This window comes from Gopherus evgoodei, chromosome 1 (genome assembly GCF_007399415.2).
Source record: "Gopherus evgoodei ecotype Sinaloan lineage chromosome 1, rGopEvg1_v1.p, whole genome shotgun sequence".
Lineage (NCBI taxonomy): Eukaryota > Metazoa > Chordata > Testudines > Testudinidae > Gopherus > Gopherus evgoodei.
The window spans coordinates 35,832,952-35,851,035 of NC_044322.1; the positions used below are offsets into that span (position 1 = coordinate 35,832,952).

Consider the following 18,084-nt stretch of genomic DNA (forward strand, 5'->3'; position numbering starts at 1 on the left):
GGGAAACCAAAACCCTGGCCTCTGCACCCGCAATCTACAAATGGCAGCGCGGCACTGCTACAAAAGGCGGCTTCTTCAAAGGCGCACCCAGCATGCATAGAGGTGCAGCCAGCAGTGCTGCCTTCCTGTCCGCAGCCCTGGCAGTGACAAGGAGGCAGCCCAGGGGCCAATCAAACCAGCACAGCAGCAGCAGTTCCTCAGAAAGAAGGTTCTGGTATTTGACTCTGCCCTGATCCCCCTATTCGTGGTACCAATATGAGAATGATACCCTCGGCACCAAGTCTCCCTGCGTCCCCAACATCACTCACTGTCCCACTCATTATTTGTAGGAGGAAGATCAGGAAGAAAAGACGGTTACTCACCTTTGTAACTGTTGTTCTTCGAGATGATGTATTGCTCATATCCATTCCAAGTAGGTGTGCGTGCGCTGCGTGCACGTTTGTTGGAAGATTTTCTACCCTACCAACACCCAGTGGGTCGGCTGGGCGCCCCCTGGCGTGGTGCCGCTATGGCACCGAATATATACCCCCGCCGACCCGTCCGCTCCTCGGTTCCTTCTTGCTGGCTACTCTGACAGTGGGGAAGGAGGGCGGGTTTTGGAATGGATATGAGCAACACATCTCGAAGAACAACAGTTACAAAGGTGAGTAACCGTCTTTTGTTCTTCGAGTGCTTGCTCATATCCATTCCAAGTAGGTGAATCCCAAGCCTTACCTAGGCGGTGGGGTCGGAGTGAGAAACTGCAGAATGCAAAACTGCTAAGCCGAAGGCTGCATCGTCTCTGGACTGCTGCACCAGGGCATAATGGGAAGTGAAGGTGTGTACTGAAGACCACGTAGCTGCTCGACATATCTCCTGAATAGGTACTTGAGCTAAGAAGGCAGTCGACGAGGCCTGGGCCCTGGTGGAATGTGTGGCAATATGACACGGAGAGGTATGAGCTAGCTCGTAGCAAGTGCGAATGCACGCAGTTACCCAGGACGAAATCCTCTGAGCGGAGACGGGCTGACCTTTCATCCGGTCTGCCACTGCAACAAAGAGTTGGGGTGTTTTGCGGAAGGTCCTTGTACGTCAATATAGAAGGCGAGCACCCGACGGATGTCGAGCAAATGTAACTGCTGCTCCCTACAAGATGTATGAGGTTTGGGAAAGAAGACTGGTAGGAATATGTCCTGGTTGAGATGAAAAGTCTAGACTATTTTGGGGAGGAATGCCAGATGTGGGCGTAGCTGCACCTTGTCCTTGTGGAACACCGTGTATGGCAGGTCCACCATCAGAGCCCGAAGCTCAGAGACTCTCCTAGCTGATGTAATGGCTACAAGGAAGGCTGTTTTCCATGATAAATATAGGAGTGAGCAGGTTGTCAATGGCTCGAACGGGGGGGAGCGTAAGTCTTGTCAGAACTAAATTGAGATCCCAGGAAGGGGCGGGGCGTTGCACTAAGGGGTATAGACGCTCCAGGCCTTTGAGGAACCTTGAGACCATAGGATGGGAGAAGACAGAGTAAGTACCCTCTCCGGGGTGGAAAGTAGAAATAGCTGTCAAGTGCACTTGCAGAGGTGAGATAGCGAGGCCTTGCTGCTTTAGGTACCAGAGGTAGTCCAAAATGGTAGGGATAGGAACCTCCGCAGGGGCAACATTCTGCGAGTAACACCAGCAGGAAAACCGTTTCCACTTGGCTAAGTAAGTAGACCGCATAGAAGGTTTCCTGCTACCCAGGAGTATCTCTTGCACTGGGGCAGAGCATCGTAACTCCGATTGGGTTAACCATGCAGGAGCCACGCTGTTAGATGGAGGGATCGCAGGTCTGGGTGGAGAAGCCTGCCGTGGTACTGTGTTATCAGATCCTGATGAAGGGGTAGGGGGATTGGGTTGGCTATTGAGTGGTCCAGCAACGTGGTGTACCAGTGTTGTCGGGGCCACGCAGGGGCAATCAGGATCAGTCGAGCCCTGTTCCTGCAAAGTTTTATGAGAACCCTGTGCACCATCAGAAAAGGTGGAAAGGCGTAAAGCAGATGGTTCACCCAAGAGATTAGGAAGGTGTCCGATATTGAGCCCAGGGCAAGGCCCTGGAAGGAGCAAAACCTCTGACACTTCCTGTTGTTGCAGGAAGCGAATAGACCTATGTGGGGAAAGCCCCATTTCTGGAAGATGGAATGTACAATGTCCGGGCAGAGTGACCACTCGTGGGAGAGAGAGAGAGAGGATCTGCTGAGATGGTCTGCCAGAGTGTTCCGGACCCCTGGGAGGAAGGACGCTACAAGGTCTATAGAGTGGGCTATACAAAATTCCCACAGTTGGATCGCCTCCTGAGAAAGGGGAGATGATGTTGGAATGTCTGGCATGCGAGGCGAACTGCTCTCAGATCGTGGACGTTTATGTGCAACGCTAGTTCTTGAGATGACCAGAGGCCTTGCATGCGATGATGGCCTAGGTGTGCCCCCCAGCCGAGAGACGACGCGTCCGTTGTTAGGGACACTGAGGGCTGTCTCGGTTGGAATGGTATCCCTGCACACACCAGGGAAGGTGTTAGCCACCAGTTCAGGGAGCCTAAGACGCTCTCAGGAACGGTGACGATCATGTCTATAGCATCCCTCCCCGGGCGGTAAACTGAGGCAAGCCAGGTTTGAAGGGGACGCAGGCGTAGTTTGGCGTGCTTGGTTACAAAAGTGCACGCGGCCATGTGACCGAGAAGGCTGAGGCAGGTGCGGAAAAGTTTGGAGGCTTTCTATGACCGAAACTAGTGCCCGAAACCGGGGTAGTGGAAGGCAGGCTGTTGCGAGTGTGGAGTCTAGAATGGCCCCAATGAATTCTATTCTTTGAGTGGGCACTACAGTAGACTTCTCTAGATTGATCATCAGGCCCAACCGCTGGAATAGGTCCGTGACGATAGCAACATGCCTGGTGACTTGAACCTCGGAGGTCCTGCGAATAAGCCAGTCGTCTAAGTAAGGAAAAACGTGTATACAACGACGGCAGAGGAAGGCGGCCACTACAGCCATGCACTTTGTAAAGACACGCGGGGCGGTAGAGAGACCAAAAGGGAGGACCGCAAATTGAAAATGTTGGTTGCGCACCATAAACCGTAAGTACCATCTGTGCGGAGGGTAAATGGCGATGTGAAAGTATGTGTCCTTTATGTTGAGAGCAGCGTACCAGTCTCCGGGATCCAAGGATGGGATGATGGTCCCCAGGGACACGATGCGGAACTTCAACCTCTTCAGAAAGATGTTGAGACGGCATAGGTCCAGGACGGGTCGGAGACCCCCTTTCGCCTTGGGGATTAGGAAATATCAGGAGTAAAACCCCTTGCCCTGAACTCCTCCAGTACCTCCTCTATAGCTCCGATGGAAAGGAGCGTACGAACCTCTTGCCAGAGGAATTGCTCGTGAGAGGGGTCCCTGAAGGAAAGGCGGTTGGAAAACTGAAGAAGATCCTGGGGAAGGACTGGTGCTCTGCTCTCGGGCGCACCTTCAAAAGTTCGGTTTTGGTCCCTCTGATGGTTTGGTGGGACCGTTATTCTGGCCCCTTTGGGAACCCGATTGCTGTCTGCAGTTCCCATGACCACACCTCCTGTTAAAGTCTTGTCGTGGTCTGGGCGGGGGGTAAGGGCGTTGAGGCTGGGTGCGGAAGGACCTCCGTTGGGTTTGCGGAGTATGCATCCGGAGGAAACCATGATGACACGATTGTCTTTGAGACTCTGGAGTCTAGTGTCCGTTTTCTCAGAGAAAAGGCCCTGTCCATCAAAAGGGAGGTCCTGAACAGTGCGTTGCAGTTCAGGAGGTAGGCCTGATACCTGCAACCACGATATTCTCCGCATTGTAATCCCTGAGGCCACGGTTCTGGCCGCCGAATCAGCAGTGTCGAGTGAGGCCTGCAGAGAAGTCCGTGCCACTTTCTTCCCTTGCTCCAGAAGGGCTTGGAATTCCGGGCGGGAGTCCTGTGGGACCAGTTCAGCGAACTTACCCACAAATTGCCAGGTATTATAATTATACCTGCTGAGTAGAGCCTGTTGGTTAGCCACCCGTAGTTGGAGGCCTCTGGCGGAGTAAACTTTTCGCCCCAATAGATCCATCCTTCTAGCCTCCCGTGACTTTGGGGCAGGGGCTTGCTGGCCATGGCGCTCTCTCTCGTTCACAGATTGGATGACCAGAGAGCATGGAGGAGGATGGGTATATAAGTATTCATACCCTTTAGAAGGTACCATGTATTTCCTTTCCACGCCTCTGGCTGTGGGAGGGATAGATGCCAGGGATTGCCAAATGGTGTCTGCTTTGGCCTGGATGGAACAGATGAATGGCAGAGCCACCCGAGTTGGGGCATCTGCCGATAGTATGTCTATGACCGGGTCTTCCACCTCCGGGACCTCCTCCAGCTGAAGGTTGATGTTTAACGCGACTCGCCAGAGAAGGTCCTGGTGGGCTCAGAGGTCGATCGGGGGTGGGCCCGATGTAAAAGTACCAGCTACTGCCTCGTCTGGTGAAGAGGACGACGACAGACCCGGCACGGTTGGCTCATTGAGTGACTCCTCTTCTGGAGGAGCATTAGGGTCCTGGAAAACCTGAGGATCCAGTGCAAGAGCCGAGTCATCCGTACCCGCTGGAGGAGGGCGGCTAACAGTGGCCTGTGGTGCTCGATGTTCCAATGGGGCGGAACGAGATGGAACTGTGGGTTCGCCTTGGGCCTGGTGATATGCCCAAGGCGTCCAGAAGGACCACTGAGGCACTTATTCCGTACCCTGAGGCTCCTGGAGGACACGGCTCTGCGTTTCTGAATCTCCATATACGACGCTATCAGTGTGCGAGGACTCAGATGGGTGCCGTGATGGTCATGGCGGAGCAGAGTGCACGTGAGGAGGAGCCCTGTGCGTAGAGTATCGAACGTCATGCCTTACAGGAGAGCGGTACCGGGAGTCATACCGGTGCCGAGAGGTTGACCGGGACCTGCAACCGGCGCAGTGCTGGGAGGTCGCCCGGGATCGTGAAGCTCTACGGGGGGAGTGGCTGCAGCGCGAATGGTGCCAGGAGCTGGACCACCGTCTGGAGTATCGGTCCGGAGAGTGGGATCTGGAATGGTACCGCGAGTAGAACTGGTGCTGAGGAGGAGATCGGTACAGGGACTGCGAGCGGCGTCAAGATTGGGACCGGTGGCGAGATCGGGAGCGCTGGCAAGACCTCTATCTCAAGTGGCGCCTGCCTGAAGCGTCGATGGAAGGTGGCCTGACTTAAGGCAGGCTTCCCTGCTGACGCAATAACCCGCACCGGCAGTGCCGGGGGTTGGGGCAGGGTGGGCTCCGTTAGAGCAATGAGTTCCCTCGCCGTCGAAAAGGTCTCTGGCGTGGTGGGAACAATAAGCTCGACCTCGGCGTGTGCCGGGGAGTTGTCATGCACCGGACTCGACGGCTCTTGCCTGGCCGAAGTCAACGGTGCTAAGATTGCCGGTGCCGTGGCAGTTGTTGGTGCCGGGCGACTTGGTTTCGGCTGCTGCTCAGACTGCGGTGTAGATATCGGAGCCGCAGGAGCTTTGGCCTTTTTGGCACGCAGGGAGAGGGAGTGGTGCCGGGCTGGTTTCTGGGCCGGTGACGGCTGGTGCCGGGGCATCTTGGCGGTGCCGGTGCTCTCCGGTGCTGATGAGGCACTTCTCCCCGGCCTGGACTGTGAGGCGCTCGGTGCCAAAGACGGAGGAGTAAGGGCTGCTTCCATTAGGAGCCGCTTTAGACGAAAGTCCTGCTCCTTTTTTGTCCGCGGCTTGAAAGACTTGCAAATCCGGCACTTTTATCTGTCAGATGGGATCCCCCCAGGCACTTTAGGCAGGAATCATGGGGGTCTCCCGTTGGCATCGGCCGCCGGCAGACCGAGCACGGTTTGAAGCCAAGTGAACCAGGCTTGGGCCTGGGCACCGGGAGAGGGAAAGGGGCTAATCCCCAACCCTCTGAACTATATACACTAACTAGGTTTACAAAGGTTATTAAAAGTGTTAACTACAACTATAAAACTATATACACAATAGTACTAGAACGAGTGAATAGCTAGGGAAGTGGAGGTCAGCTAAGCTGCGCTCCACTGTTCCAATGACTGACACGGGCGGTAAGAAGGAACTGAGGAGCGGCCATGTTGGCAGGGGTATGTATATATTCAGTGCCATAGCGGCGCCATGCCAGGGGGCGCCCAGCCGACCCACCGGGTGTTGCTAGGGTAGAAAATCTTCCGACAAACGTGCACGCGGCACGCGCACAGCTACTTGGAATGGATATGAGCAAGCACTCGAAGAACAGGGAGCTATTCCCCCATCGTCTCCTATCCATCAGGAGTCAGTCAACCCAGGCGTCTCTCCTGTGGCATATTATGCTGTCCCCAGGTATTTACAGTGGTATGTGGACCCCCCATGCCGCTCCCATCCCAATGGGTATACTGGACTCCATGGGTCGTATGCCCCAGATAAGGGGGAGACTGCCTTCCACGGCCATACCCAGCACACAGTAATTCCCCACAGCTTCAGTACCAGCACCCTCAGTGTTATCAGGAGAAGAGGAGGAAGAACCTCCACCCCTGCAGGGGACATCACCTACCCACTTGCCATATTGTCCACAGAGGAGACCTTTATGCCTCCTTCCCTTAATATAGGGCATGATTTCAAACTGTTCCATGGCTTATTTGAGAGGGTGGCCCTCTCTGGCCATCTCCCTTGAGGAGGTCCCTGTGATACAGCATGGGCTAGTGAATTTTTTTGCATACATCTGCTTCATTTAAAATAAAAAGTGCCCTTCACATGACTGAGGCACTGATGGCCTCTGTAAGGGTCATTCTATGGAGTCCTGCGACTGCTCCTCCAGCAGACGGAAGGTATGACAGGAGATGTGTACCAATAAAGGGCATCGACTTTGTATCTGGCACCTAATTTCTTAGTGATAAATGCTGTCCAGCGATGTGCCATGCAGTAGCCCTGAAACACAACTCATGGTAAAGACTGGATAGGACTTGATCAGTTTTGGCAATAAGGCTTATTCCATGGCTACCCCTCACCTCTGCATAGCCAACTATGCGACATTACTAACAAAACTATATGAACGACACACAAATGTCTGAATTGATTAATTTTATTGCCAAGACAAGGGAGAAAAATTCGCAGCACTTGATTCTGAGGACAGGGCTGCAACATCTGTGTTGATGGTGGTTGCAATGAGAAGTTCATGGCTCCATCTTTCTCGCTTCCCCGAAGAGGTGCAATTCATGGTGGAAGACTTGCCAGCCCAAATTATTCACCAAAAAGACAGATGACTCATTCCACTCACGAGCAACTCTCAGATCCTTGGGAGCCTATAACCCCAAACCTAAAAGGAAACAGAGGAATTACTTACATCCCAATGATACCACCAGCCAATGTATTCACAACAGCAGTGATTTGACTCACAGGGTAGCAGACACAGGCCCTGAGGAGACAACAATCTGCTTCTCAAGTTGCTGTATCCCAACCATCAACTTCCCCTAACAAGAACTCTGGTGGATGGAGACCAAAGCTCGACCTCCGAGAATTCAACAAGGTTATCAGAAACACAATAATTCAAGATGGTCACACTATACACTAAAAGTGACTGCCTGCTAAAACCCAGCAAACAGCATTGCAAGCCACCGAAGAGGTGGTAACCCTCTTCACGAATCTGGGCTTCCTAATAAATACCGACCAGCCCACCCTAGCAATAGTGCAAGAGCTGGACTTCATTGGGGCCCACCTCAACTCTATCGAGGTTATAGCCTCACTACCAAGACAATGTTCTTTCACTCTCACCAGCCTCATACCCACTGCATGAACTAGTCCCACAGGTATCTGCTAGGACTTGCCCCCAACTCCTTGACCACATGGCAGCCACAGCATTTGCTGTCAGACACACCAGATTAAACATCTGTTGCCTACAAGGAAAGCTACATATCAACTTTGTTCCACACAGGCACAGTATAAACCACCCCACGATATCGGGCAAAATAAAGGACCCCTTTCCCTGGTGGGCAAAACTGACCAACGTATGCACGGGGGCCTCCTTCATTCAGAACACAAATGCCTCACTCCTGGGATGTGGAGCACACCTGTACCCACATTCTACATAGGGCCACTGGTCCTCTGTGGAATTCCTTTGACATATAAACCTATGTGGAAGAAGAAAATGTGCCAACTAAAGTAGCATACAACCAGAGATCCACTTCCATTCTCTGAGCAGACATAGTTTGGCCCCAGACTCATTCTGCTATAGTGGCAAATAGTCTAGGTGATTTTCTGATGGGTTTTGTCCTTTGCAGGTAAAACACCAGTGCTTGTCACATGTTGAGGAAATAATGTCTCCTCTCCTCACAACACATGGGCTTCAGAAAAAACACAGGTAAATGAATTTGACTGGCTTATGTGAAAATCTGAAGCTATCTTAGGAGAGACTTTTGGGTGTAGCCATAGTAAGACTTTGTTTTTATGGAATAGTGTGTATGGAGGACCAGCTGTTAGGGTCCTGAGTTTGCCTACCCTTCTGGCCAATGTAATGGCAATGAGGAAGGCAATCCTTGACAGGAGGGATGGGAAACATGTAGCTAGCGGTTCAAAGGGTTGACTTAGTGAGTGCTGAAAGTACTAGGGTAAGGTCCCAGTGAGGAGCTGGTTTCTTCACTGGAGGGAAGGTTCTAATGAGATCCTTCAAGAATCTGTTACTGGGTGAATAAAAATTGAGTACCCATCCATTGATGGGTGACAGGTGGACCTGCAGGGAGTTCAGGGAACATTTTGTTGTTTTGAGCAAAAGAATATTGTGTAGAATAACACGAATAGCCACTGCTGCTGGAGATGTATGCTTTTGCTGGGCCCAGATACCAGAAACATTTCACTTGGCTAAGTTGCATTTTCTGGTGGGGTCCTTTCTGTTCTTAAGGACAGTTTACATGGCTTCAGAGCAGGGACATTCTGGGCTTAATGCCTAGCCAAATACCAAACAAGGAGATGAAATGTTGTGGTGTTGGGATGCTGGACCCTGCCACTCTCCTGGGTCAAGAAATACATGAAGGACTGAAGGTTGATCAGCAAGCAGGATGACTTTCATAGAAAACTTGGAAACCAAAACTGCCCGGGCTATCTGGGGGTAATTAGGATTACTCGTGCCTTATCCTGTTGAATCTTCTGTCAGATGTGAGGCAGTAGTGCAATGTGAAGGCATGATTCAAGGCATTAGGAGAACATTGCCTCTGGAGTGCTGCCTTTGAGCTCACCTGGAGCAGTAAATGCTGCATTTCCTATTTGTCTGACAAGTAAACAAGGCCAAAGTGGGGCATTCCTACTCAGAGAAAATTTTACACAATTGAGTAGTGAGCATGTTCCACTCATGAGCGATATTGAAATATCTGCTGAGGCAGTCTACCAATGAATCCTGTGTTCTTGGAAGGTACATTCCTGATAGTGATCTGGTTTCTGATGCACCAGTTTCATAAAGTGACCACTTCTACACAGAGAGGGCTAGTTCTTGCTCCTCCTTGCTTGTTTATGTTACAGTTATGTTGTGTGATTTGAATACATGATGAAAGCAAACGAATGGTAGAAAGGCTTTGCAAACTTTTTGGGTTGCCTTGAGCCCCTGAAGATTGATGTGTCTTCTCCTTGGGGTGTCCAAAGTGCCCTGTGACTGTCCATAATGATCGTCTTGTCCGGTGTTGGGGGAGAGGAATGGAGCACTCATATATACTGTTTTGGTATCTTTCCTACCATGTTAGTGAGGACCTGACCTTAGTGGGAGTTGTTACTATGGTATTCCTATTGTGTTTGATTGGTGTGTATAATGTTCACAGCCAAGCCTGCAGACAGCAAAGGTGAAATCTGGCAAACTGTTCGATGTAAATGTGTGAAGCCATGTGTCCCGGGAGAGAGAGGCAAAGCCAAATTGATATTTGAGGGTTTCACATAACCTGGCCTATCAGGTTGCTTAGGGCGTGGAATCTGATGGTTGGGAGATAAACCCTTGCCCAGATTCAATCTAGGGTCACTACTATGAATTCTATAGTCTGTGATGGAGGTGGGATAAACTTTTCTAAACTCCCACAGATTAGGGAATATGAGCGCTAAAGCATCAAGTAGGTTGACATGAGGGCTTCTTTGTGGCAAGAAGCCAATCGTCCAGATAAGAAAAGACAGTGAAATGGCTCCATCCGAATTGCACTGCTACTACAGTAACTCCTCACTTAAAGTCATCCCAGTTAACGTTGTTTCATTGCTGATTGATTAGAGAACATGCTCATTTAAAATTGCACAGTGCTCCTTTATAATGACTGTTGCGTCCACTGCTTGCAGAAAGAGCAGCTAGTTGGTGGGGCCTTGGAACCAGGGTGAACCGGCAGCCCCCCACCAGCTCCCTGCTCAAGTTCTCTGTGCTGCAGCTGTCCAGCAGGCTATCAATTGCCGGTAGTTCAGCTGTCCCTCCCCCCACTGCCATGTGTTGCTCTTGCCCTCTGCCTTGGAGCTGCTTCTGGGAGCCTCCCGCTTGCTGTGCGGGGGGTGGGAGAGGGGAGGGAGGGGGAAGGAAATGAAGTGGGGGTCTCGTGTCAGGGTGCCCCCCCCCGCTCCTGCCCCTAACTTACTCCATCTCCATAGAGCGGGGGTCGGGGTGGGAGTGTGTAGACATGACAGGGCTTGGGACAGAGGGAGCGTGCTGGCAGCAGCTGCTGTCTCAACCTGATGGACTACTTAAAAGGGCACTGTACTTACAGTGGGGTCAGTGTACTTAAAGGGGTAATGCACATCTCTCTCTCTCACACACAGGGTATGCGTCTCTGTCTGTCTGCCATGCTGTCTCCCCTCCCTCCATTTGTGCTGCCTTGTAGAGTGTGAGGCTACATTAACAACGTATTAACTCTTGAGGGCTCAGCTGTTCTAGTTAATCATTCAGTAGTAAGGCATTCCCTTGGAAATATTCCATCCTCTTACTTCACCACCTCAACAAAGCTTAACAATCATCATCATTGCTGTGTACAGTATTGTTTAAAGAGGGAAAGTGTGTGTGTGTGTGTGTTTTTTCGGTCTGTTGCCTGGTGAAAAAAATGTCCCTGACACCCCCATCCCTTTACATTAATTCTCATGAGGAAATTGAATTTGTTTAACATCATTTCACTTAAAAGCGCATTTTACGGAACATAACTACAACGTTACGCAAGGAGTTACTGTACTAGAAACACTGCAGTTGCTAGGCACAAATGGGAATACTCTGTATTGAAAGTGGTTGGTTGGTGCCCACCATAAACCTGAGGAACCTTCTTTGGGTAGGATGAATGCCCATGTGAAAGTAAACATCTTTCATAGCGAAAGTTGTGAACCATGTGTCCCATTTCCTTAGAATGGTATTATTGAGGCCACCAGAATCATACAAAGTCTCAGTTTACAAATAAACATGCTGTTAGTGGAGATTGAGAAGGGGTAACCCTTTTTTGGTACTAGGATATATGGCTAATAGACCCCCGCCCCCCTTTCTCTTGATGTTATAGAAATATCTGCTCTATAGCTTGCTGTTGAAGTATTCTACCTCCTGATGGAAGATCTCCTCATGAGAATGGTCACTGAAAAGGGGCAGGGGAGGTATTTAAATTTTGGAGGGTATAGGGAGATAAACTATTGTGTAATTGGAATGGATAATACATAAGGCTAAGATTGTCACAGAGGTCATGGGTTCGGTGACATTTTCTACTTCAACCCCAGGATGGCAGGGCTGGAGCTCTCAGCTGACAGGGGCCCTGGAGCTCTGAGCCACAGCTCCTAGCTACCACCATGGAGGCCCCCACAGCTTGCAGGTGTCTAGACCTTTCCCTCCTTCCGGGCTCAGGCTCAGCCCCATTTTGTCAGTTATTCTTAGTAAAAACTAGGGACAGGAAATTTTTGTTTATTGCCCATGACCTGTCCTGACTTTTCTACTAAAAATATCCATGACAAACTCTTAACTTTAATAATATCCAATACCAGTTTGTCTGTTGTTATTGCACTCCAAGTGTGGAAAAAGAATGCTAGGAGCCATCAAAGGATATGTGGGGTTGGTTGGGATGGCAAAACTAGTGGTTTGCAGCTCCTGAGTGTCCTGTCAAAAATTATATTTTAGTTTGGGGGAGGTGGTGTGAGATGGAGTTGTTGATGCAGGAAGAGCAATATATCATAATTTTTGTACGCTGTCTTTTACAAAGCAGTTCATAGGACTGCTGGTGGAAGAACTGTTGCATTATAGACCTTGGTTTGTAGGATGTTAGTAGTATTTCTTCTTTGGGACAGGTATATATATTCTCAGGGAGCAGGGGATTGCCCTAGAGTCCTTTAGCCAGTGCAAGGACTCATCAGTGTTTGTGTTGAAAAGGTTGGCCTCATCAAAGGGCAAATCCTCAACAGTGTTCTGGACCTCTCAGGGGAATGACACACAGTGCATCACAATGGTAGTTGCCATTGACTTTGGTGCTGCGTCTGCTGCATTAACCATGGATTGTAATGTGGTCCTAGCCACCAATTTGCTGCCCTTGATCAGGGCCTGGTATTTCGCCCTATTGTCTTGGGGTAGCTTGTCCATGAAATCCAGATACTTTGAATAGTTCAGGCAATCACACTTGGCCACAAGTGCCTGATACTTTGATAGTCTAAACTGAAGATAAGTAGGTATCAAAACCTTCTTCCTCCAACAAATCCAGACACTTGGAGGGGTGGCTGCTTAGACCTCATTTAGGTAGACTGAACAACCAAGGAGCTCAGTGCCACTAGACTTATTTGAGGGGGTCAACAAGCATGCAGACAAAGGAGATATGGTTATTTAGATTTTCAGAAAGCTTTTGACAAAGTCCCTCACGAAAGGCTCTTAAGCAAAACAAGTAGTCATGGGGTAAGAGGGAATGTTCTCTCATGGATTGGTAACTGGTTAAAAGATAGGCAACAAAGGGTAGGAATAAATGGTCAGTTTTCAGACAGGAGAGAGATAAATAGTGGCGTGCCCTAGAGATCTGTACTGGGCCCAGTCCTATTTAACATATTCATAAATGATCTGAAAAAAGGGGTAAACAGTGAAGTGGCAAAATTTGCAAATGATACAAAACTACTCAAGAGAGTTAAGTCCCAGGCAGACTGTGAAGAGCTACAAAAGGATCTCAAAACTGGATGACTAGGCAATAAAATGGCAGATGAAATTTCATGTTAATAAATGCAAAGTAATGAACATTGGAAAACATGATCCTAACTATACATATACAATTATGGGCTCTAAATTAGCTGTTACCACTCAAGAAAGAGATCTTGGAGTCATTGTGCATAGTTCTCTGAAATCATCCACTCAAAGTGCAGCGGCAGTCAAAAAGTGAACAGAATGTTGGGAATCATCAAGAAGGAGATAGATATAAGTCAGAAAATATCATATTTCCTCTATATAAATCCATAGTATACTCACACCTTGAATACTGCATGCAGATGTGGTCATACTATCTCAAAAAAGATATACTGGAATTGAAAAAGGTTCAGAAAAGGGCAACAAAAATGATTAGGGGTATAGAGCGGCTTCCGTATGAGGAGAGATTAGTAAGACTGGGACTTTTCAGCTTGGAAAAGAGGCGACTAAGGGAGGATATGATAGAGGTTTATAAAATGATGAGTGGTATAGAGAAAGTAAAGAAGGAAGCGTTATGTACTCCTTCTCATAATGTAAGTACAAGGGGCCACCAAATGAAATGAATAGGTAGCAGGTTTAAAACAAACACAAGAAAGTATTTTTTCATGCAACACGCTGTCAATGTCTGGAACTCCTTGCCAGAGGGTGTTGTGAAGGCCAATACTATAATGGGGTTCAAAAGGGAGCTAGATAGATTCATGGAAGATAGGGCCATCAATGGCTATTATCCAGGATGGGCAGAAATGGCGTCCCTAGCCTCTGTTTGCCAGACACTGGGATTGGATGACAGGGCGTGGATCACTTGATGATAACCTGTCTGTTCATTCTCTTTGGGACACCTAACATTGGCCACTGTCAGAGACAGGATATTGGGCTTGATGGACCTTTGGTCTGACCCAGTATGGCCATTCTTATGCCACATGAGTAAAAAGAAATTCTACTCCTCTAGCCGGGATGAAGTAGTGCTTCTCAGCCCTCTTTGGGGTGGGGGTACATTTAGCTGGTGTATGGCACACAGCTCTGGCAATTTCCAGTATGTCCTCACTTAGTTGAAGTGCTGTGCAGCTGGACCCTATAGGTTTCAGAATGTCCAGGAGTTTGTGTCGTGTAGCCTGGACATTATCTAAGAAAGAACTGGAGCTCCCGGGCACCCTGCATAATAGCTCCCAAAATTGTTACAGTTGTCTGGAGGAGATTGAGATGCTGGGGTGGCTGTTTCATCAGGAGATAAGGATAGCCTTGCTAGTTCCAGGAGAAGTGGTTTGTAGTCCCTCTCTTCTGTGGGATCAAGTTGAATTTCTGGCTGTTCCCTAGGAGGGAAGGTATGGATCACATCCACGCTGTGTGCCATGAGTATGGGCCCCATGATCTGCAGTATGGCAAGTAAGAGAGGTTGAAAAGGGTCCCTGAGGCATGGTACCACTGGCTGAGGGAAATGTCTTGATGCAAAGTGATACCAGGAGGCTTTCAACTTCCTGCCTGAGCTGATGTCCTTCAGAGGAGATGATGACAGTTCCTCCTGTGACTGATTCTGCTGGAGCCAGGCCCACAGAGTGAAGCTGTGACTGGTAGTGGGGATGAGGGATAAACTTCCCTCATAGCTCATGTCCCTTGATGGAGTCAAGGTCGCTCTGCCCGTACCAACGGAGCAAATATTGTGCTGATGATGTACAGGGTAGTGGTGGTACCATCAGTGATTGAAGTTCCTGGTGGGTATTCTTCACTGGTACTGTTGGCTCCCAGTTTTTTGACTTGGGTGGTATGGTTAGCATTGGTGAAGGAGGTGCAGAGTCTGGTACTGATGGAGCTCTGCTCTTATGAGCCTTTTAATCATGGCTGTTAGACTTACAACATTCTGAGTACTTGAGGGCTTAGCACAAAGACTTAGTTGACTTGGGCACGGTTGATTCAGTTCTCTCTAGAGTAGATATGGAGAGCTTTCCCTACCTTCCCAATGAGACCCTGAGAGTGAGTCTATGGGTGTATATACCCTCACTCCTAACTCAGACCTCATGGTAGGAGGCATGCTTCTTGCTGATTCTAGCCAATGCACAGGGACGTGGGTCCCCTGGCTTGGGTCACAGCCGCATAGCCTTCTGCAGGAGGTGCTTTTAAAGCTGGAATTCCCACACTTGGCAGGTGCAGCTAAGGAAGGAGTGACAAATACTGCACCTGGCAGAGATATGCTCTAGTAAAGGCATTGGTAGTGGTAATCACAGACTGAGAAGCAGCAGGAACAGGTAGCAGTTTTTAAAGCCTGGTGTTCTGGGCATAGTGTGATACTCATATTGGGGTACTGGGGGAAGAGGTGTTCCTTGGTGTGAGGACTCTAACTTCCCTTCCTATAATACTATTAAAAATTAATTGAAAATTGTTTACTGAAGCTATACTAAGGAAACAATGGAGATTACTTACCTGTAACTGGAGATTCAAGGTGTGTTGTCCCTATTTGTTTTCTATATGAGGCTTCACTTGTGCACAATGCACTTGAGATCAGAAATTTGTAGTAAGTAGTGTCCATTGCTCCGTGTGTGTGCAGTTGCTCTTCACATGCTCTGAATGGATGATATATGGGGCAGTGTGGCTCAACGCATTTCTAATTCCTTCTTTTACCAAGAATCCAGTTGTGATCCACAGCAGAGGGGGATGGAGGGTGGATAGTGGAATAGACAGGGACCATATTTCTCAGAACCTCCAGTTACAGGTAAGTGACCTCATTTCTTTTTCTAGTGATGGGCCCTAAGTGTATTGCACATGTGGGACATAAGCAGTAGTCAGACAGGAGGTGGGTGTGAGGATACAGATAGCATGGATGTCTGAAGTGCTGCCATTCCCAAAGCTGTATATGCAGCAGAGGTTTGGACCAATCCAAAATGTTTTGTGAAAGCATGGACAAAGCTTCTACATATACCTAGTAGAGGTACATCTCATAAAGATCCTGTAGAGGTTGCTTGTACTCTGGTAAAGTGGTTTCTTACCCCCTCAGTGGGTTGGAGCGGGGCATGCTTCAGGCTAGTTGGCAACAAAGAATGATGCAGCCAGAGATCCATTTAGAGAGGCTATGTGCAGGTAATGCATGATCTGTTGATCACTCTGCTACAATGATAAATAGTCTAGGTGTTTTCTTAATTGCTTTCGTTCACTGCAGATAGAACGCCAGCGCCTGTTGGATGTCTACAGAACAATGCCTTCTCTCATCAGAAGCATGAGGTTTTGGGAAAAATACTGGTAAGCAGATGGTTTAATTTTGTGAGAAACTCGGAAGTTATTTTAGGAATGAATTTTGGATGGAGGTGAAGCGCGACCTTCTCTTTATGAAAAGTAGTATATAGTTGGAGCTACAACAAGGGCTCTGACTTTTCTCTGGGCTGTATATAAAGGTTGGCTTGGCAGAATTCACACCTTATTACTATTGTAAAAGTCTTTGTACAAGGTATGCCTTGTATCATTTGAAATTTGCTGGTCAGTATTGTCCTAATAAAATGTGTGGTAAAATTGTATGTGAAGTTATAAGATTTCCCTGTACGATATTAATGCATGTTCCAAACCCCACAGTCCTACCCACGCAGAAGTCAGGTCTGTCTTGAAGGAATATGTGCTTGCCTTAATTTGCATTTAAGCAGGAAACAGGGTCATCAAGCAGTGAGAGAAAACAAAAGAAATTCGAACTGGTGAAAAAAACCAAACCAGCGGGGAACATTCTTCTATGTAGACTTTGTCTCCTGGGTCTCAGATGGAAATATTTTTCCAGAGGGGGACTGAAACTATAAAAAGGAGGTACACACACTCCAAAGGCGCTCTCTCTCTCCCCCTCTCTCCCCGCCCATCATATTCTCTGCACCTAAGATGATAAAAGAAAACAGCTGTTGGAAAGTTTGGTCAGTAACTTTTATGTCTCATTATTTATACTCTTTGTAGTTAATAAACCGTTTAACTGTTCTGTCTAATCCAGTGTGTTTTAGCTGAAGTATTTGGATAACCATTTAAGGTAATAAAGTGGCATATTGTTCCCTTAAAGGAATAATCGGATTAATGTATTTGTATTGTCTGGGAGAGGGCTGGGAGTACATGACATACATTTCGGGGGTGGGGGGGGGTAGAATCTGGGACTAGGGGTGTGTTGGGGTTATCATGCAGTATAACCAAGGCTGGTGAGAGCCAGGGTGTAGCTGGCAAACTGCAGTTATATAGACACTCAGGGTGTGGCTTGTGGGAGCTACTTCAGCAAGGCATTTTAAGACTCCAAGGTTGCACAGCAGGGGTAACATAACCGCCCACTAGTCTAGATTGTATCCCCATATGTCACAGGCTCCAGCTCACTAACCCTTATGGCTGATGTGATGATGACTAGAAGGGCAACTTTGAGAGGTGGGACATAGCACATATGGCTATTGGTTTGAAGGAAGTCTGTTAAATACTGAAAGGAAAAGATCAAAATCCCATTGTAGGGTTGCTTTCATCACCAGTGCGAAAGTTCAGAGTCGTCTCTTCAGGAATTGAGTTGTTTGAGTGAAGACAGTATGGGCCTCAGGTGGCGAATGAAGGCCGCTGATTGCTGCAAGGTGGACCCATAAGGAGCTTATGATTAAAGCCAGATGTCTTAAGGGTGAGTAGGTAGTATAAAATGACAGGAATACCTGTGGATTCTGGAGACAGCTGTGCTGTTGTGACAAAGAGAAATGTCTCTTTTCGGCCAGATACCATCTCTTGGTAGAATCTGTGCTGCTTTGGTTGAGAGTGGATTGGACTGATATTGAATACAAGCGCTCTCTACCTGATGCCTATCCGAATACCAGGCCATGAGTTGTAGAGGGCCTGGGTTGGGATACCTGGTTATATCAGTAGATCTGGAAGTGGTTGGATGCTGATGGGAGGATGGATTGAAATCCTTAGCAGGTGCAAGAACCAGAACTGAAGATGACCTGAGCTTTGTCACGACA

General features: G+C 48.5%; 1 protein-coding gene across 1 annotated transcript in view; it reads right to left on the minus strand.

Moving 5' to 3' along the window:
• Positions 1-7,095: 7,095 nt before the first annotated feature.
• PSPC1 (paraspeckle component 1) overlaps positions 7,096-18,084 on the minus strand; it is a 120,381-nt gene continuing 109,392 nt past the window's right edge. Inside the window, exon 7 of the mRNA XM_030561428.1 lies at positions 7,096-7,330. Coding sequence (XP_030417288.1) covers positions 7,301-7,330 — 30 coding nt within the window. The 3' untranslated portion in view covers positions 7,096-7,300. The remainder of the gene's footprint in view (positions 7,331-18,084) is intronic.